This window comes from Telopea speciosissima, chromosome 1 (genome assembly GCF_018873765.1).
Source record: "Telopea speciosissima isolate NSW1024214 ecotype Mountain lineage chromosome 1, Tspe_v1, whole genome shotgun sequence".
Taxonomy (NCBI): Eukaryota; Viridiplantae; Streptophyta; class Magnoliopsida; order Proteales; family Proteaceae; genus Telopea; species Telopea speciosissima.
The window spans coordinates 14,119,617-14,140,577 of record NC_057916.1 but is presented as its reverse complement, the minus strand read 5'-3'; the positions used below and the strand labels follow the sequence as shown (position 1 = coordinate 14,140,577).

The following is a 20,961-nucleotide window of genomic DNA, read 5'->3' as shown; positions in this document are numbered from 1 at the left end:
TCTTCCTCTCATTAAGTACTTTGACCACATGTCTACATTGAATGCCCATGAACTCAAACTTTTTACAGGTACATACAATTGTATTATTGGAGGAGTCAAATATGACCAATCTTTCACCACTTTTCCTTTCTTCTGTAACTTTATATATGCAAGTTGATCCTACCTCCTCAAAAATGTCACAATCACAAGCAATCCACCTCTTGTACTCTTCTTCAAACATAGCATACATGGTTGCTTTGTATTCTTTGGCTGCTTCCTCTAACATTGTCACATCAGCCCATAACATAGGGAAACTTTGATTGATGTTAAAATCTTCAATTAATTCATTTAAGCATTGCCGTTCCACTGCTTGCTCATATCGCTTAAGAAATTGCCAAAGATTGTATTTTCTTTTCAAGTATCTCTTTAGAAAACTATTAGTATTCTCACTTTGTTGAGATGTTTGCACAAAAGGAATCCCTTCCATACACTAGAGCCCAGTTCTCTCGAATTTGAAATAAATCTTTTAACCATTTGTTTTCTGTAAGATTGAATTCCTTTAGCAATCCATCCCAATCTGGAAAAAAATTGTTCTTTAGTTTCAGGATCATATACAACATTCTTGAACCTTTTTTAAGCTATTTGTATCAACAACAAATAGATTTTTAGTAGCATTAAGGTATATATGCCATAAACAAAGACGATGACATATATGCCATAAACAAAGACGATGACATGTCTTTGGCATTGCAATAGCAATAGCTTTCCCCACAGCAGCATGCTGGTCTGTAAGAACTGTCTTTGGTGCTCGCCCAGACATAACTTTTAAAAATGTTTCAAACAATCAGATATAAGATTTTGTCGTTTCATCCAAAAGCAATGCAGCACCGAAAAAAACAGTTTGCCGATGATGGTTCACACCGATAAATAGTGCAAATGACTGACCATATTTGTTTGTCTTATATGTTGTATCAAAGGAAACGACATCACCAAAGAAGTAGTCTTCAACTGACCTTACATCCACCCAAAAAAAATTTGTCATTTCACCTTCTTTGTCAGCTTGCACACTGTAAAAGAACATTGGATCTTCTAAATGCTTGTTTTCCAAATACCTCAATACTACTTGAATATCTCCATCTTTAAGCTCCCTCTGTGATTTAAGTAAAAAAGATTTCTCTTATGGTACAAGAGGATGATTATGCTCACATTCAACTTCAGTAACCAACCATACTCCATCCTTTGTGAATTTAACCACCATTCGTGCTTTACATCCAGTTCTTGTATTTGGACAACTCTTCCTCACATGGATCCGCTTATTTACTCTTCGAAAACCTTCTTTTGAGCATTGAAATGTTCTTTTCCTGAGAATACTTTTTCTCGTTCTTTCTAATAACCCTTTCCGAATGCTAAAACCAGTTTTTCGCGCATATGAATTATAGAAAACATATGCTTGTTCATCTGAATCAAACTTCATATTGACGAAAGGAATCCCATATTCTAAATCTTGAAGTTCCTTCGAAACAAGTGCATCATTAACATCCTCCATCCACTCTCTCCGAGACTAGTCTCTCCCTTTTGCATTTTGTTCACTATTTTCTTCGATGTTTGTTTCTTCTTCATGACTCACATCTGAACTACTTTGACTACTAGTTTCCATGGAAAAATCCATAACCTATCAAATGTCACTGTAAAGCATGCAAAATACTAATATATGAGAATGGATGAAACTAACAGAAATTTAATTTTTTAAAAAAAAGGTTTCTTAACATACATATATACATCTCACATCTTCATATAGATCATCCAAATCTAATCATGACCATCCAACCAAATTATATATTATATAACTCAGTATGTAAAAGGGCAAAAAAAAAACTCCAATTTAGCCTCATCTGATGGTCTGTGTTGTGATGTGGAAGTTGCTTTGGGACAATATTTCAGAAAAGATTTAATTTTTATAAGCAAGGGGACTTGTTCCATGGGAATAAGAAAGGGCACTTGTTCCATGGGAAGCAGTAAGAATCATGCCAACTTTGAAAACGGAGAGGGCTTTCAGAATTGAGGAGAGTGAGGTAGGTTGAGTTGGTTGATGGTCCCCATATGTTTGTTAAATTGTTCATTTGGGGTTGGGGGTCGGCATTGTAGGCGTTCCGGACTATTCTCTGCTGTTGGTTTTGGTTTGTGTCATTCTCATGCAATTGACTTTTATGATTAAAAGAGGACAAGTGCTATAAGCTTTTCTTACTTATTGGTTGGATTTAGATATCACATGGAACCCAGATGAGAGACCGATAACAAAAAGAGGTATAAGCCTTTATCATTCATTGAACAGATGCAAACAATTAGTATTTGAGGAGAACATTTCATATGAAGGAGTAGCAGCACAAGTAAAGGAACAAATGGGAGAGGTAAGACGAACCTGAGAGATTTCAGTTGCAATGTGGAAAACTACAGGACCAAATCGGAGAGCTCAAACTGACGGTGAACTGAGAGCGCTTGACCGATGATGAAATGCAATCCGTCGAAATGGTAACAGGGGGTTAGTCTTTCTACCGCCGCCGACGACTCGAATAGAAATGAGTTGAGAGCAAAAGGGAAGGAAGAAGAAAAGCTTGGGAGAACAAAAAAGGTTCAAGAAACTGAAACGAAGAAGAAAAGACCGATTGGCAGAGAATTCGTTCTCCAGCTAGTGACCGAGACGGGAAGATGACAGTGATGACCTAGAAAAATTTATGGTGATATAAAATTGATAATGATAACTAGAAAAACTTATTATGATATAAATATAACGTCAAGCGCCTGTAGCTCAGTGGATAGAGCGTCTGTTTCCTAAGCAGAAAGTCGTAGGTTCGACCCCTACCTGGCGCGATTAACGTTAGAATTTTTTTTTCTCTCCAAAATAAAATTACAAAAAGTTTGATGCTCTTACCCTCAGATCAGTGATGTTGTTCCATCTCAAACCAACTCCATTGCCCTTGGAAACATATTAAAGATCTACTATCACAAGCCAAGAACACTATTTATACCCCCTTACACTAACACCAGTCGTCACCTCTTTTTTCTACATCTACTTTTTTACTATCCGAGAGAGACCAAGGGTAAAATGGTAAAACAATTTGAATTTTAACTAAATCCGATGGCAAATCCATCTGATACGAGCCAGTCCGGATCAGTATCGGCTGAGATCGATATCTATCCGGTACTGATTACTAAATCCTTGCCAACAATCATGTCCATGCTGCATCTTCTTTGATTCCTCCACATTCTGCAATTGTTCCAAAAGAAATAGATGAGTCGTTGTGGTTGCTCTTCCAAAGTTCCAACTACTAGTTGAAAGCATGAGCAGCAATCGCAATGGAACTCCAGTTTCAGCATAACTGAGACGTGCTAAAACTCTATACAAAATTATAAATAAGAATGTCACTGTAAAATTGCCCAGAGGATAATGTAGATGATCCAGAATTTTTATGAAGAGGGAAGCAATCAAACTATCAAATACTTGTTGTGCATGACAAATATACAGAATACAGAAGATGATTTACAGTAAATAATTATTAATATTAAAAAAAGAAAGAAAAAAAAACAGATGGACACAATCAATAGAAACAAAATAAATTAGGCCTCTATATACAAGGGAACCACAACTTCTGGCCCTTCCATTTCTCAATGGACTTCAGATAAACCAAGAGGCAGTCCGACAATTTCCAAATTTGGAGGCTCCAGGTGCCGTGGCAAACTCCTCTCATCCCTCACTCCCATGTTGGCATGTTTGTTTCTGGATCACTACAAGAATATGCAGCAGCACTCTATCCATGTATGATTTTGCTAGGGGAAGAATAACCCATAAGCCGATGGAGTGCTGAACTAGATGATCGTGGTGCCACTTCTCCTTCCACGGATGAACTTTCCAGTCTGGCCACATTCAAGGATGCACTGGCTGATTCAGATGCTGCTATGGAAGTCATACAATTGTTTCCAGATTGTTTCCAGGCTCGCTTATTCTTGCTCGTTATGTTTGCTTCCGAATAACTGCTTGAAGGCATTGAGGGTCCACAATCTTCAGAATATGACACTGGGTCCCCTTGTGGATAGTCACTGTTGTCAACCTCACTTGGCGGAGGCACCACTGGGTTTGGGTAATAAGGAATGATATGAGTTCTGTTCTGAAGTGAAAACTTAAGTACCTGTGAACAGGCACTACACTGTAGCCGAAGTATCCTCTTTTGCGAGATAAAATCTTCAGGAAGCTGCAATAGTTTATAGCACCTATAGCACATAATAAAAGGGGCTCCACCTGCAATGGGCCTGCAATGTCGCTTAACAGGCTGATGTCTATTCTGATAGTATATTTTTTGCACATCATGGACCATATGCCCCTGGTCTTGGGAATGCATCTGGCAACCTTGTAGGGAGAAATAAGGATCCATATACTTCGGCTGAGTGGAAGAACTGGAACTATAAGGTCCATAGAACATTTGACCAGAATGGCCTCTGGATGGCCCTTTGCTACAGCAAGTGCTGGAGGGTGGAAACTGGGTCTGACATTGCCAGTCGTCTGGGCAACAATGATCAGAAGAATAATCAACATGGTTTATACAAGTTGTAACCTGTCCTGAGAAATGCATTTGTGAAAATTCACATTTTTGGCACCCGTTTTTTCTTGTCCTGAATGGCACATGAGGATGCATATGATGGTTTGCATCATACCAATGTGGAACTTCGGGGTCAGGTTGTCCATACCTATAATACAGTGGTTGCAGCTTTTCCTGCTGAGTGCCTCCGGTGGGAAACCTTCCATTTTCCATTCCTCTCTGGTTGTATAATCTACTAAGTTGATCTCTCAATTCATCCACCTTTCTTAATAATTCCATTTGTTCAGAGTAGTCAAGTTTGCTAGAATTGTGTGCACTTGTCCTGGACAAAAACTCTTCATGCCCATAGTTTGAAGGGCTGCCATTCTCATAGACAGTGGGGAAACCCCTTTGGGATGGCTCCCTAGACCAAAATTCATCACTTATGGAACTCATCCAATTCTTTATGGGATGGAGACCATCAGAATCTGGTGAGCCCACTTGCCCCCCCTGTGCTTGGATTCTGGATCCTTCCCACTTCAGACCATCCATGGCAGCCAGACCATGCTTCTCATCTGATGACATTGAGAAGAATTTTCTCAGTTGATGTTGCAATTCTGGATCTTTAATTATCTTCTTATACACCACCCCATCATCCATTCTTGGTCTCTCCTTCTTAGAAGCAAAGTCACTAACCACTTGGGAGTTGAGCCAAGATCTTTTAGGTAGGTTTGGAGGCTGCTCAGTGACCTGGTCATCCCATCCATCACAAGAAGAAACACTAGCATCATAAGCATGAGAGCTTCTGGCTGTTGAAGATTTTGAAATATTTCTAGGTGTACCACCGAGCTCCTCTGAAATGTTCCCATTGTCAATAGTTCTTGAAGCCTCATCTATACCTATTGACCTTGTATGGTCGGAGTCATGGTAAGAAATCCCATGAGATTGCTGCAACTGTTTATTTGTAGGTGTGAAACTCATTTTCTTGATGCTGATTGGAGGGCAAGGATCCATGTAGCCGACCCCATTTAATTGGGATAAGGCTGAGCTGTTGTTGTTGTTGCTCTCATCAGATAGTCTCTGAGCTGTAAAGGATGAGCTCCTTCCCCTAGAAGACAGTTGGCCATCAAGACTTTGACTTTCATCACTTTCATCTGCTTGTGTATTCCATCCAGCTTCAGATGACTTTTCTTCCCTTCCATGATCACTAAGATCACTTGAAGCAACTTCTTTTAAGAAACTTCTACTTCCAGTTTGCTTGATGCTACAATCTATAGATTCAATTTGCTGTTTCTCACTATCAAGATCCAATGAATCACTTGAAGAAACTCCATCTAGGAAGTTCCTACTTCTTGACGGCTCAATATTACAATCTGTAGATTTAATTTTCTCTTCTGCATTTAGACCTGACAAACAGTCTGAATCACCTGAAGAAACAGCACTCAAGAAGTTCCTGCTTCCAGATGGCTCAATACTGCAATTTGCAGATTCAATTTGCTCTTTTGCTTTCAGATTCGATGAACACTCTTTTGTGTCACGATGGTTTTCTATTTGACCCGAGCTAGTTGACTTTACATCTTCAGAATCATGCTCCAATTGGTTCTCCCATTGCTCTTCTGCATTCAGATCCGATGAACATTCTAACTCACCCGAAGAAACTCCACTCAAGAAATTCCTGCTTCCAGATGGCTCGATCCTGCAACCCGTAGATTCAAGTTGCTCTTTCACATTCAAATTTGATGAACACTCTTTTTTGTCGCGATGGTTTTCTGTTTGACCCGATCTTGTTGACTTTACATCCTCAGAATCATGTTCCAATTGCTCCTCTGCATTCAGATCTGACAAACATTCTGACTCGCCCAAAGAAACTTCACTCAAGAAATTGCTGCTTCCAGATGCCTCGATACTGCAATCCGTAGATTTAAGTTGCTCTTTCGCATTCAGATATGATGAACATTCTTTTGTGTCACAATGGTTTTCTATTTGACCTGAGCTGGGTGATTTTACGTCTTCAGAATCATGCTCCAATTGGTTCTTCTGAATACTCTTTTCAAGTGATCCAGAGCTTCCATTTTTGCGATTTTTAGCTGCATCCAACAACATTATAAGTATAATAAGAAGGATTTGAGAAATTAATGTGTGCATTAAGTAGGTCAATCAATGTCATGCAGGAGGATGGATACAATTCACTTGTCAACCATTTAAGAGACAAGCTATGCTAATAATAAAATTGAATTACGAATTGAAATGACACAGGACTACAGATTTGAAGATTAGGATATACCAATCTCTTGCTCAAGAGAATATCTAATTCAACCATACTTAGCAGCAGTAAAACGCTAAATGTGACCAAACCAAACTAGGGGAAAAAGCCCAATGTTTCAGGACATCTAGTGTGATGTGTTTGTGGACTAATCTTACTCTTAGACCTACCCAGAACTACTCTATATGAAAAGAATGTTACCTTGAAGGACTGCACCACATCCACCACACATATACACTGCAAGTTCAGGCACCTCAGGGAGAACCTTTCGACATCTGGGACATAGAACTAATCGGACTTTAGTTGTTGCACTGGCCATTTTCCTCTAGATATCAGATGGAAAATTCTTCAAAATTCTGTCACAAAAAAGAACTCCCATCATGTCCTGAAATACTCCAATATATTAAGATGCCACTAATCTATGTCCAATGACATCATTTAAGTATTAATATTATCCAGTGGGATACCCTAGACAGAATATCACTAATTTTAGATCATTAAAGAAGAAACCATAAACATACAGGATTCTATTGAACCAGTATTCAGTCCACATCAGGAAGAAAATCGCAGGGAAAAGATACCAAGGATCTTATATCATTATTAGGTATTTCAAGGCCATAACAACTTTCGAAACTACTCTGAGTTGCCAAATAAAAGGGAAATGACACAAATAAATACAAATTTGAAATGCAAATCCTTCAAATTTCCTAAAACAGAACAAGAAGAGAAGGTCAGAGAGCCGAATTTCAAAACTAATTGAAGTATAGAAACAAAATTGAGGGGGGGGGGGGGAGGAGAGAAAACAGTCTGAAAATGAATAAATCAATTGAAGATGACGATTTAATTTGAGAAGAACTTCGACAGAAACAGATCGGTTAAGATTGAATTAAAGAGGGGGAACAAAGGCGAATAAAGAGCAAATGAAATTAAGTATAAAAGATTAAACTAGAAAATAAACGAGACAGAATACAACGAACAGATCAAAACCACTTCAACAAGTTTAAGAACGAGAGACTATAATTAACCCACAGAAAGAAAGATGTACTAAATTGCTTCAACTCTTGAACAATAAAATCATTTTTATTAAAACGAACAGGCATTAAACAATCAATTAATATGGATCTCCCAGAAGGAGGAAAAGAAGGGTAAACACAAACGGAGTATAACAAAGAAATTACAAGTGGAAACAAATCTGAACTAATTAATGAAATTTCTTCGACCTGGACATACGTACCACAGATTCAACAAGATCCAGAGCTCAAACCAATAGTAGGTGAAATGGAGAAAAAATCAAAAGCGGAGAAGCCGAATAAGATGGAAGCAAATACAGAAGATGTAAATACTTAATTTTCCCAAAAAAATAAAATAGAGATCTCTGACAATAAACCACAAACCTTCAAAGAAACACAGACAGAGGAATCCAAGAAAACAGCTTCAAAGATTCTTTTCTTTAACGCCAAGCTTACAATATCTTCTCCATTCTCTCTCTCTCTCAAGCTCCCAACGCACCTCGTCGTTTTTACAAGGAAGCTTGGCTCTTCTTCTTCTTCTTCTTCTTCTCTCTACTGCGCACAGGCACGGGTCCTGGAAAGCGAAAGAATCGTAGTAGTAAGAAGTAACCAGCATGAAAGAGGGGTGTGTGGTGAGATTGTGAGAAGAGAAGAAAGACTTTTACGTCGGACACTGCGGGTATTTAGTATTTACATCTACTGGGTGACGTGTCAAGGTAGAGGAACGCACGACCGTTTGTTTTGTTGTGGACTTATACAAGTCAAAGTCAATGTTAAACTTAGAATTTGGGTAATCTTTATTTCAGTTCAATCTGAGCCAACCAAAGAGAAACAATACCATCACTAGAGACAAAACTTTTTTTTTTCCCCTTCTAAATCCACTCCTACAATCTCTTTAACAAGATATCATATTGTGATTCAAACCATTCGATTAGCATCTCTTGTGATAATAATGGGTCCATTGCTGATCATTGCGCGTATTGAAACATATCTCATCAGACAACGTAAAGTAAAAGTCAATGCCGGCTCCAAACTCGGGGTGGTTAGCTGGAATGAATAGTATTGAGACCGGTATCAGTCACCGAATATCAATAGGATCGTATCCGATCCATGGTTTTAGTATGTAGTATGTATCTTATCACCGATACAGTATCAATAGGGTATTGGAATCGGCAACTAACAAACATTACCTATCGCCTGATACGGATGATATGATACCAATACCTCAAATCATGATCGGGTTGGATCAGATGTTTTTGCCCATTCAGATTCTAATACGATTTTTTTACCAGTTTACCTTTTCCTATTTCAATTTCGATCAGGTTTAAAAGTGTGGCAATTTTTAATCATATGAATAAACAAGATCTCTTATGGATTAGCTACATGTTAAATTATGTATAAAAATTCATGTCAATTTGAATTCATTTATGCATGTATATGTAGATGGTACATAATTTTGGCTTTGATTCTTTACTTTCTTTTTCTTAATACACAAAAATTAGATTGTTTCAAATTTTATAAGGGGAAATGTTTTTTGTACTGGGACACAGGTTGCGTCCAGACACATGGGAGTGGACAAAGTGACAGCCCCGCTCCCCTGAATAGTCACAATGACTATCGCGTCCTACCCCATGTGTCTAGACGCAGTGGCACAAACGGATAGAGAATATCACCTCATTTTATAAATAGATAAACAATGATAGATATTACTTGAAAAAAAATCCGATCTTGCAAGTTCGACACATAGATGTAGTGAATTCTTTTTGAGTTTGGCACCGTTGGATGTCACCGCATCCACGCGTCGAACTCACACGTCCCACCGCCAAATCAATGCATAGCAAAGGATTTTTATCCGGATTACTTGTGAACTAAATTTTATGGCCAAATATATTGCCAAATGGCAAATATTGGCTGGAACATTTCGGTAAAGCTTTGGCAACACGTTCATACCGCTACCACCTACCAAAAACAAATACAAGAAAATATTAAATGTGACTAATCTACATTACCATCCAGTGGTTGTAAATTAGCCACATCAGCCCCCGGGTTATAGTTAGTAGTAATCCTTCTTTCGAGTAGAATAGAATAGAAAAGCGAATGAAAAATAGATTTTCTTTGGAATTAAAAAAAGAATGTAGAATAAAAATATTTATTTTTTATTTATATTGATATTAATTAATATTTCTTGAGTTGTGGGGGTAATGGGTCCCACTGGGGTTTGGGGTTTGATGATGCTTTTCAATTCTTTTGGTGCGCGCATTAAGAGGGTGCAGCCGCGCAACAATCCAATGTGTGATGTTTTTTAAATCGTTTTCCCAACTAACTAACTAACTACTACCACTAAAGTCGAGAATTAAAGGCTCAAGAGAGAGAACCATATCTCTACTCCCTAAAACCCAAAAAAAAAACAAAGAGAGAATGAACCATATACGTATACCGTCCCAATTTGGATCCTCATAGAGTCCTCACTCCGTGGGCCCCACTTCCGCGGGTGAGCGGGGCGCACGACACGCAAAGTGAACACAGTTGCCGCCCATTATCCAATATCCATATCCGGATATCCCATGTCCAGATACTTCTAGAAGCAGTGTGACGTGGACAATTGAAGTTTCTTCTCATTTCAATAACTTTATGACGTCATTTGTTTTTATATTCTGGCGTCAAAATCTTAATAATTAAAATTTTTTTCTAACGTCATTTATTTTTAATTTTTAATCTTATTTTTATTTTAATCTTTAATGAAAAACAGAAGGTTGTTTGGTTGAATAGTTTCTGTGCCTAGACACAGAATTTACTGTCTCACCTCTTTGAAATAAAAAATTCTATCATGTTGATACTCTTGTGCATATTTTTATTGGCACTTGTGCTAATGCAGGGACTACACGATCAATCAACGATCTCTTATTCCATTTTAATATATTATCTTTGAGAGACAATTGGGTATGTCGTCAATTTTTGATACGTAACGACATACACCAATTATAGGGTTGGATCAGGAGGGCAAATGGGTCTTTTCCAAAGGAAGAGGAGAGATATTGGCACCTGCTAGGCACACTAGTAGCATGCCCAGTCTCAATTTCAACCTCAATTTGTATGAGTCTCATAAACCTGTCTGAAGTTAGAAAAATAATTTATATTTTTTCTTTAGTTACTAGGTTCTAAGAGTAAATAACTCAATATATACACATCACATTTAAAAAAATTAAAATAAAATTAAATAAAAGATTCATGCATCACATAAGAAAGTGACTTGTGAGGTAGCAAAGCCTTCTTTGTATGCATATGTTGGGAGAGTAGATAAATGCAAGGGAAAAGGCTCTATAAGCCTAAGGTGTACATTGCGTCTTCTTACATCCTATTTTTTAATTAATAAAATACTTCAAAAGATATTTTCTATTCATGAAATTGACAAGATCAATAAGACAAAGGAGTAGCTATTTCTTTACTTTTCTTTTTTAAAAGGAGAACTTAATAAACAAAACATTATCAACATTGCCCTTAATCACACAGAAAATCGACTAAACCTAGATTGCGTAGCCCATTTATATGCTATTGCTACTATTTTCGTGTCTTTCTTCTTAATTGATACAGTTTCAAAAGTATTCATGAGTTCAAAAGTATCAAAAATAAGTTACAATTCTCCCAAGGCGGCAAGGCCACCCTTTAGTAGTTTATTAATTTGCATCAAAAGATCCACCACCTCTTGCGAATTCATCCACATCTGAAATGCCCACCACTGCCTTTGCGCTCCCTACAAAGCTTATGGCAACCCCTGCAATTCTGATTGTTGGGATTGAACCATAACTTTACGCAATTGGATATTTTAAATTACTACATGCCGGGTCTATATAACCCGAAACCGGTCCATTTTTAAAATACTGGTTTAGAGTCTACACAAATAAGTGGTATGGTATGGAGATAATATATGTATAATGATGATCTACAAACTGAAGCAGCTAAAATTTTGCTGTCCTCCGTTATGCAGGAATGTTCTTGCTATCGGTTCACAATAAATTAAAAAAAAAAAAGAAAATCTAAAAAGGTATTTTAAAAAATACTAAAACATAGGAGGATATTTGTGACCTCAAAGGGTAAATGAGTTATTCCATTTCTTTGACTGCAAATCCAGATAGCGCGAAGAAACATTCGTCCAACTTGGATAGTAACAAAATTTTTCCCAAACTAAAATCCAACATTGAATTCATATGGCCTTAATTGCTTGAATTCGTGACACTTTAACCATAACATTTTTTTAAGGTTATTATATATGAACCAAGGTTACAAATTATTTGTCAAACTGTAATAAAAAAGTCCCTTCCCTTTTAACGATCCAATATTAAACAAATAGGGTCAAATTTTATGGATTATATGGAAACCTAGAAAATCATTTGATCTGTAATGTAATGAGCTAATTATATATCTATTTCCTGTTATTAGTTTTTTAACAGTCTAATTTGACTTCATATAATTGAGAATTCCATGGAAGGGACTTCTGTGTTTGTGGTGTGTGGGTGCTCCTCAAGTTCAATGAACTATGTAGATATCTTTCTTTGGTGATTAGCAATTAAAAGACCGTTTGAAAAGTCTGCATCAATCATTTCCTACCACTTGCAGTGAAATTTCGTTGGAGAAAATTAGGCCTCTAGATACGTTAAGACTCGTTCAAGATTTGGAGTTATGGAAATCGTCCTTCCTGGGTGGAGCCCACACACAGATTAAAGTCTTTCCCTCACCATCTCCTTCAAAAGGATTACAACCATGATTAAGAGTACACACTTCAAACTTGCTCTTCCCACTCCAGATATGCTATGATAGGCTTGAAACATTTTGATTGGATTTGATTGGATTGGGTTCAAAAATTTTATGCTCTTTCAGATGGGCTTATCTTAGGGTTGGGGTTGGGCTTGGGCTTCAAGTAAAGGGAGACGCACATAGAAGCATATCAACAGACATAAAATTCGGGAAAAAGTTTCTCATGATGCCAGTGTAATATTGTTGTCTTGCATGAGATTTTTTTTTTTAATTTATTATTTTCTATCTTTTATCATGATCACGTAGATTCATAAAAATAATATATTTTTTTCATATCGTCATTGATGTGGCGTGAGAGATCCCCACATTGGTGTTGTAGGAAACCCTCTCCCTTAAAATTCGGTTTATACGACCAAGCTAACATCTAATACAATGAGAGGAAGTACAATTGGTATTCTAGAAGTATCCAAGTACATCATTTAGGGTCGGGTTCTCACATACTTGTTGTGGGAGCTCTTTCTTAAACACATGCTACAATTGTCATGTGGTAGCCTTTTGTGCTTTTAAGTTCCTTTAACATGTTGTCCACAAAATTGCTTAGTTATGTTTTAAACTTCGAAGTAATAATCTTACTTCATGCATTGTTGTAATGATTTAAAGAGAATGATTAAGCAATTGGAACCGTTAGTAAAGTAAGGGAAAAAGCCAATACATGAAAGGTTCAAACACAAAGAATAAGCTGAACCCTATCCAGATACCGATTCTTGTTTTAAACCTGGTTTTACCCCCAATTCAAGACTCAAGGACTCGGACAATAACAACTGAGAAAGGCAGATTCCATCAGATATTCGATCGAACATCTTACACCACAAAATTACACACAAAATGAGAGAGAGAGAGACAGGGCAGAATAAACAAATGCAACCAATAGCACGAGTTCAGTGCAAACATTTAATCTACAGGTATACATGATGTACAACATAGAAAATAAAACAATATATAGAGAGAGAGAGAGAGAGAGATTGAAAAGTTTAGGAAGCTAAGACCGAGTGGCGTTTGTGGTTTCCAATATAAACCTGGCGAAGCTGCTTATACCCATTCCGGTAATGATCCAGCGAGAAACAAAGCTGACGAATTGCCTCTCGTTTCTCCTCAGCACCGTTTGATATGGTCACTCTCTGCCTCTCCACCTCCTCCTCCAGTTCCCTCACCTTTCCTCCCAGTTCCTCCACAACTTTCCTCCCCCTCTCTGCCCCTGCCAACATCTCCATCTGCTCCATGTGCAATCTCTTCAGATGTTCTTCCATTTGTTCCATCCGATCGTCTCTGCAACTAACCTCCGCCATCATTGTCTCCACCGTCGCCTTCAACCCGTCTCTCTCTGCAACCAGCATTTCGTATTTTAATTTTAATACGTCAAGGTCTTTGTTCAATGCTTCCACATCATCTCCTCTCTGTGTAATGCCCGCCTTCAATCTTTCCATCTCTTCCTCCAGAGATCGACCCTTCGATTCGCAGTCTCTGAGCTTCGCCTCTAGCGGGGCACGCTCCTCTGTCACCTTTGATATTTCAACCTCCAACCGCTCCTTCTCCGCAGAGGAATTCTGGCTAATTTTGGATATTTCTTCTCTCAATACCTCTACCTCCAACCCTGTATCGCTTGTACCCTCTTCCAAAGATCGTTTATCATTCTCAAATTCAAACTTTAACCTTGCAATTTCGTCCTCCTTATCCTGAAGCCTTCTGTTTGCAGTTTTCAGTATTTCAATCGAGGACCCAGAATCTAGGGCCGGGACACTAGTCTCCAATCCAGGAATCTGTACCTGCATATCGAACGACCGCCCTTCCCCTGATTTATTGCCGGTCTCCACCACTTTGATATCCTTCTGCACTAATTCAAGCTGAGCCTGAGAATTACGGGCAATCTTCATTGATTCACCATCCCCAAGCTCACGCTTCAACCTGGTAATCTCTTCCTCTGCGAGCTTCAGCTTCTCGTTTGTGATTCTCAGCTGTTCCTGGTACCCTACAAACTTATGTAGCAATTTCTCATAATTCTCATTATTATCGGTGGTCTTCGCATTACCACCATCTCTGTTTCCTTCTCCTTCATGGAGTCTTTCTTTAGCGTCGCGTAGCTCGATCTCCAATTCAATAACCCGCCGATGCAATCTTTCGCCGTTGCCATTGACGGGTGGACCAGAGTAATTGTTGGTAGACGAGGCATCATCAGAATCCAAGTCGGAATCTAACGAAGACAACGATGAATGCTCAACATCCTTCAGAGTGAGGTCATTGCAGCTGCCTCCGGCGGAACCCAGAAAGAAATCAAAACCAGCAGCCCGGTGGGTAGTCCTCCGTTGGATAGATCTCCGATCAGATGTTGAAATGGGAGTGATTTGTTCAGAGACCGCTTCAGAAATGCCAGAGCTCTGCGAATTTAAATCAGAGGGAATGGTTTTGCGCAATTCTCCTGTCAAGTGATTGTAACGTTCGGCGAGAGATCTGTACATCCGATGGAAATCCTCGACAAGGAAGACGAGCTCAGGTCTCTTCTGGTAATACATGTCAGCCTTCTTAGCGAACGAGTCTCCTTCGCCTTCGATCAGCTTCAACATCCGTTGGACGCTGCGATCCATCTCTGATGTCAATGACATTTTCGTCATTTTTGAATAATTGGGAAATCTTGGTGAGAAACTTAAATGGGAGACTTCTTCAAATTGATCATTGACAGTGAGGAGCTTAAAAATGCATACTTTAGAAAAATTTTACTGACAGTTGAGCGGTTTAAGGTTGGGAAGTACGCTCACCATTTTATTCCGGAGGTTGAGGAGAGAAAAAGGGTTGGAGGGGGTCAAAACTGGTCAAGATTTTTCAAACTTCAAACCGTTTGGTCAGTTTGTCCACTTCCAATCAAATATGGTTATATGGTATCTTTTCCACGCCCAGAACAACCGCAACTAATAAGAGCGGAGGCTCACATTTTGTTTGAGGAGAGAGTGTCGTGTGAGATTTCATGGCTCATCGTATAAGAGGGCATGGGAAAGAATCTCCACTCTTGCATTTTGAAAATTTTTTTTCCTCAAAAAAAATATTGAATGTCAAACAGCGAATTATATATAGGGGGAGGGTGCTCCGAGCAAGCGACATAGGGGAGCTCACCAATGAAGTGTAAACGGGAATGGTTTCATCCATAAGTAGATAATGAAGTCATTTCATGTGAGGAGGAGAGAGAGAGGGTACCAGTGTACCCTGCCCCAGTGACTCAAAGAACCTTTTTTTCCCATATTTCTGTATCTTTCTCATATGAAATGACAACGATATAGTTTTACCGCACCCCATTGATGGACTCATCTATGCCGCTTGCTTAAAGGACCCTCACCCTATAAATATATACAGATTAAGTCTACTGTGTAGAGCAAGGTGACTGATGTTGAGAAGGCAATTGTAAATCTGGCTAATTGACAGAGTTCCCCACGATTTGTATGTTTTGGGATTCTTGATCCACCATATCAGCCCTAAAAAACTTTCAATCTGTGGTATGCCTGCTACATTGTTTTGTTTACTTTCATTTCTTTTTCCATTTTTTCTTCTCAAAGAAATTTAAAATGTTACTTGCAATTCAAACGAGAATGGAAAGATGCAATTACAGTTTCTTACCCTCCGTATTATCAGCCATCCATTTTGAACTTTTTGGGGAAATATGACTATCCCACCACAAAGGATGTGATTTTCTTCTTTCTGCCCTCATCAAACTCTTGCTCATTTTGGCCTGAAGCATACAAACAAACAGCATGACCCCAAAGCTAAGAAAACAAAGCTCATTTTAAACCAAAAGCAAATCAATGAGATTAAATAGGTACAAGACGACATAAATCATGGTTAGAGAATGAGATTTATAACTTCTACCCAAAACAAAAAAAAAAAAGAATGAGATTTATAACCAAAGTGACCCGGATTGTAGCTTTGAGCAATTAAATTTTCCAAGAAAAATAAGCAATGAACAAGAATCAGGAGAAGGATTTGAATATCGACTCTGCATTAGTTTGAGCCCAGGTTATCTAAATGAGATTTAAGACACCAAAGCTTCTTAGGAACTTCACCAAATACTGTTAATATTTACACAAGTTGCTATAATTGAAAGGGTTGAAGATCTGAAATGAGAGTAACTAAAGATAAGGTTGCCTCAATGGTAGAGGTTAACTACAAAGCTATTTTATTTCAACCAATTAATGAAGTTTAGAAGAGGAAAGAACTTCATGAGTCTTTGTTGCATAAAATGGGGTCTTTTTTTTTTTGGTGGGTGGGGAAGAGGAATTATGTCTCAAACATATGTATTGACAAAACAAGAGATGTATAATAATGCATTAGATAGTTCAGAAAAAAAAAGTTGAGATAAACATCCCGATTTTAGAAGGTCTACAACATGGGTCAGAAGCAGGCCTTATCTTTCCGTATTGCTCATAACTGGAACAGCTCGCATATCAGAAAAGGTACATTGTTCTTTGTTTGTTGATGAATAGCTAGAAGGATATAAAGAGAGTGTAATGCAAGGTAAGAACTGTTGAGGATGTCTAACAATAAACAGTTTACTAAATAAATTGGAATGAGAGAATTTAGGAGTGCATTATCAGTAAAAACAAGAGTAGATAGAAATGAGAGAGAAATAAAGAATGAAAACTATGAAGTTCCCAAACACAGCAATGCCAGCTCGGTCTAATTACACATAACAGGAAAGTGAATGAAGAGCATTTTGTACATACTCTATACAACCAGAAGCAAGGTGATTGAAGGAGACAGGAGATTATGGAGTGCCCTATGATTGACAAAAACCAATCAAGTTGATGGGAAGTTAATATGGTTATGAGAAGCCATCCTTTATGAACGGAATATAGGCAATCAACAACCAAGACATAAAGAGAACAAATGTGGCAAGTAGAGGATGATGAAAGGTGAAATACAAGATCAGAAGGGCTAAACTAAGAGATGAAGATAGGAGCTCAGGGACAAACCCCGTGGCTGAATCCATCAGGGTGGAGGTAGTGGCTCAGGAGTGGATTACACGTGGTTTAACAGAATATCAGGCTACAGATAAGAGTATGGTGGGAAATGAATATGCATAGCCAACCTCATACCATTAACAGTTATCTCCCCAAGGAGCATTCCATAAGAGGGAGGTGGGGTTGGGGTGAAAGGAAAGAAAAGATGCAAAGATCCATCAGTGATAACCATCCCCCTAAGAGAAATTCATGAAAAGAGAGTTACGGATTGCAAAAAGAAACCGACAATCATATGATATTTCTTCTACTCACATGCAAATAGCTATGGATACATTGATCTAAACCAACAGTTAAAGAAAACAGTAGATAATATAAGAAATATCCATATCCCATGTATCCTAATCAACTGAAGGATAAAGAGTTTGCATTGTAGACTTGCACATGATATGAGTGCACACTACACAAATTCTTTAGCCTACACCATCCATTAATCCATCATTGCTCCAGCGGGAAGAAGAGATTGTACATGACTGGCCGAAATGGTTACACATGCTCTTATTCATATAATAGCAGATAAATGACCAGTCATTAGGTATGATAAATGATATGACCTTTTATATTGTTGAAAAGGTAAACTTACCACATCATTGGGCTGCAATGGGCTAAGGGTCTACAATTGGGGATTCATGCAAGAGATTGGACCTGAATTAAGAGTTGAGATTCCTTATAAATTCCCTTCATTAACTGGAACAGAGGGAAGAACCTAGATAAAGTTCTTATATAGTCACACATTCTACTATTTATACAAAAAGTGAACTTGGAAAAATGTGGGTGTAGTCATTCATGGTCCCAGATGTCAAGTAGGCTTCTAGTGGGTTGTGCACAGCTCCCATGTGAGCCTCCTAACTTTGTAACAGAGGAAATTTTTTTTTTTAAATAATTCTATATTGCATTTTGAGGAATAGAGGTTAGACTATTGAAACATGGAGAAAAGCTTGAGATAATGATGCAAGTTACAAGAAAGAACAGGATGGGCAGGTTAGGCTCACTGATTGACCAGTAATGGCATAATAGAAAATTTTACATCAAATGACTACGCCAAGAAGCCACTTGAAATCTGTCCCTTCAGTTGTGTAACAAGGCCATACACACAATCACAAATCCGCTCCCTTAATTGATGGATTCAGTACATCATTGTGCCCAAAAAATAGTAGATTGAGATTTTGGGATTTTAGTTCAGATTTAATATAATGGCTATAATAGTTCCTATTAGAAAGCTTTCCATATTTGTCAATTGGAGAGCTTATGCGATGACAAATATTCATTCAGTTCCTTGCAGAATTGAGGAAATCTACACCCATAAATCTATCATTTTAATTCCACAATTGAACATCATTATTTCGAAATCCGCCGTTGAATGTATCTCAAGGTAACACAATACACCAAACAATACCTACCTCCTATTTGATTATTTCACTTACAGATATGTATATTATGGTAGAATTATCATGACATAAATTCCCTTATATGATCAATAACATATTAATAGGACTTAAGGGATCATAAAAATATAAATATACACAGCCGTTATATGTATTATGAATGGGTTTTAGTCATAGGTATAACCAGTACCATAAGCTTGAGATTAAGGGCTTATGTTTAACTCTCACACATAACTGATCCAGGGCATGTATCATGTACCAACCATGATCCATCTCTAATTTGTAAGTAAAGCTCCTAATCCTGTATGTTTTAGTCATAGGTATAAACAGTACCATAAGCTTGAGATTAAGGGCTTATGTTTAACTCTCACAAATAACTGATCTAGGGCATGTATCATGTACCAACCATGATCCATATCTAATTTGTAAGTGAAGATCCTAATCCTGTATCTAAATTAAAGCCCATTTCGCTCTGTATTTTCTGCTATCATCTCAGGGTCCCCAAGACAGAACAAATACAGGGAGAAGAAAGCATATCTCATAAATAGTATTATGATTCCATATCACTCTATATTGGTTTTGGAAAAGGTGTATTTATGGCAAGCACTAATTTGTAATGGTGACTCGAGGAGGGCCAACAGTTCAGAGAAGGGTGCGTGGGTGTTGGGCCTCTTGGCCCTACCACTGTGATCTGTCATCGACCAAAAGGTACAGCTACGTCCATGAAAGGTTAACAAAAGCTCTGAGATCAAGTAGTCCTTAAAATATAAAAGTAAAAGGCATAAAAAATTATTTGACTACTTGGAGTCAATGACCATAGTACCCTCGCTACAGGGTACTAAAAGACAGAAAAAACAGAGATCAAATAGGATATTTACAGGCAAAGCTACAGCCACGGATAAGGGTATTCTCGTCACAATGTAATTAACCGAAGAACCTAGAATAATCTCCCACAGAGAAAAATCTCCAGAATTTCTAAAAAACAAAATCATTGCTCAAGTAAAGGTTAGCGGTATTTCCTTTTCGATTTTCTTCTCCGTCTAAAATTTGAAAGATCGTGATCAGAAAACTATTACGATGATTCCACGAACACAGTTCAAGTAGAAGAGATCACAGGGGGAACAGTTCAAAATTTCAGAGCCTATACCACACATTACAAGACAGAGAGAAGACTCCAACTCTTCCAATTTCAAGAGATAAAGGAAGAATCTCCTGGCATTGAACAGAAAAAAGAACAATAAATCCTGTGAAAAGAGTCAACACTTAAATCGAACTAACCTACATCATCAACATCCGAAAGACAAATGGAAATCATTGCGAACATAGAACTTGAAAGTAAACGAGGAAATAACTTTCAGTTTCACAGATCAGAAATCAGAAATGGGATACTAACCTTCTCCGGTGAATGGCAGGTCGACAATGCAAAATGCTTGAAATCTTCAGAACTATCGCGAGGAAGAAATGCCCAGAGCAACACCCACCGAGATTTCTGTGAGAGATAATGAGATACAAGTCTCATACAACCATCTTTAACTTTAAAGCTCACATCAAATTGAGAGAGTAAAATACCCAGTTGTCCACTCCAATAAAGATTTAAAAATGGTGGATAAGATCAGAATGAGTCATTTCTGATCATGTTATGGCAACACCTGCTAATATATATATAGAGAGAGAGACTACCACCTAAACGAGGGAAGCTGGGGAATGCTCGAGTTTCTATTCATGCCTAAATTTTAATGACGAAAATACCCTTATGTGTAAAGGGAAATGAAAATAAGACTCCATGAAATGGGGCCAATAATCTAATAATTTTTTTTTTTGTTGGGGGGGGGGAATCCAGATCTCCTACTGCCCAGCTGCCCATCGTCGCACAGATCTCCTACTGCCCAGCTGACCATAGTAGCCTGTGCGACGTGATAGGATCGCATGCGCAATGACCACCTT

The 20,961-nt window shown here is 38.1% G+C and overlaps 3 protein-coding genes and 1 non-coding gene across 5 annotated transcripts; 1 reads left to right on the top strand and 3 right to left on the bottom strand.

Annotated features, from left to right (window-relative positions):
* Positions 1 to 823: 823 nt before the first annotated feature.
* On the bottom strand, positions 824 to 1,525 carry LOC122661651 (protein FAR1-RELATED SEQUENCE 5-like). Its single transcript, XM_043857161.1, has 2 exons — positions 1,211 to 1,525; positions 824 to 1,129 (listed from the first exon to the last, which is right to left on the bottom strand). Exons 1-2 carry the CDS (start codon positions 1,523 to 1,525, stop codon positions 824 to 826), a joined length of 621 nt encoding a protein of 206 aa, XP_043713096.1.
* Positions 1,526 to 2,774: 1,249 nt separating this feature from the next.
* TRNAR-CCU lies at positions 2,775 to 2,847 on the top strand. Its single transcript has one exon. It is a non-coding gene; the product is annotated as a tRNA-Arg (tRNA).
* Positions 2,848 to 3,553: 706 nt separating this feature from the next.
* LOC122656584 lies at positions 3,554 to 7,232 on the bottom strand. 2 transcript variants are annotated; one of them, XM_043851185.1, is made up of 4 exons: positions 7,015 to 7,232; positions 6,450 to 6,637; positions 5,611 to 6,239; positions 3,554 to 5,541 (listed from the first exon to the last, which is right to left on the bottom strand). In XM_043851185.1, the coding sequence occupies exons 1-4, from the start codon at positions 7,130 to 7,132 to the stop codon at positions 3,786 to 3,788; spliced, it is 2,691 nt and encodes an 896-aa protein (XP_043707120.1). In that variant the 5' UTR covers positions 7,133 to 7,232; the 3' UTR covers positions 3,554 to 3,785. The 2 variants fall into 2 exon arrangements, with proteins under 2 accessions (XP_043707120.1, XP_043707111.1); XM_043851176.1 differs by having other exon boundaries at positions 3,554 to 5,539; positions 5,609 to 6,637.
* Positions 7,233 to 13,576: 6,344 nt separating this feature from the next.
* On the bottom strand, positions 13,577 to 20,688 carry LOC122661570 (protein NETWORKED 4A-like). Its single transcript, XM_043857047.1, has 3 exons — positions 20,411 to 20,688; positions 16,236 to 16,347; positions 13,577 to 15,216 (listed from the first exon to the last, which is right to left on the bottom strand). Exons 1-3 carry the CDS (start codon positions 20,534 to 20,536, stop codon positions 13,607 to 13,609), a joined length of 1,848 nt encoding a protein of 615 aa, XP_043712982.1. The 5' UTR covers positions 20,537 to 20,688; the 3' UTR covers positions 13,577 to 13,606.
* Between the last annotated feature and the right edge of the window lie 273 nt (positions 20,689 to 20,961).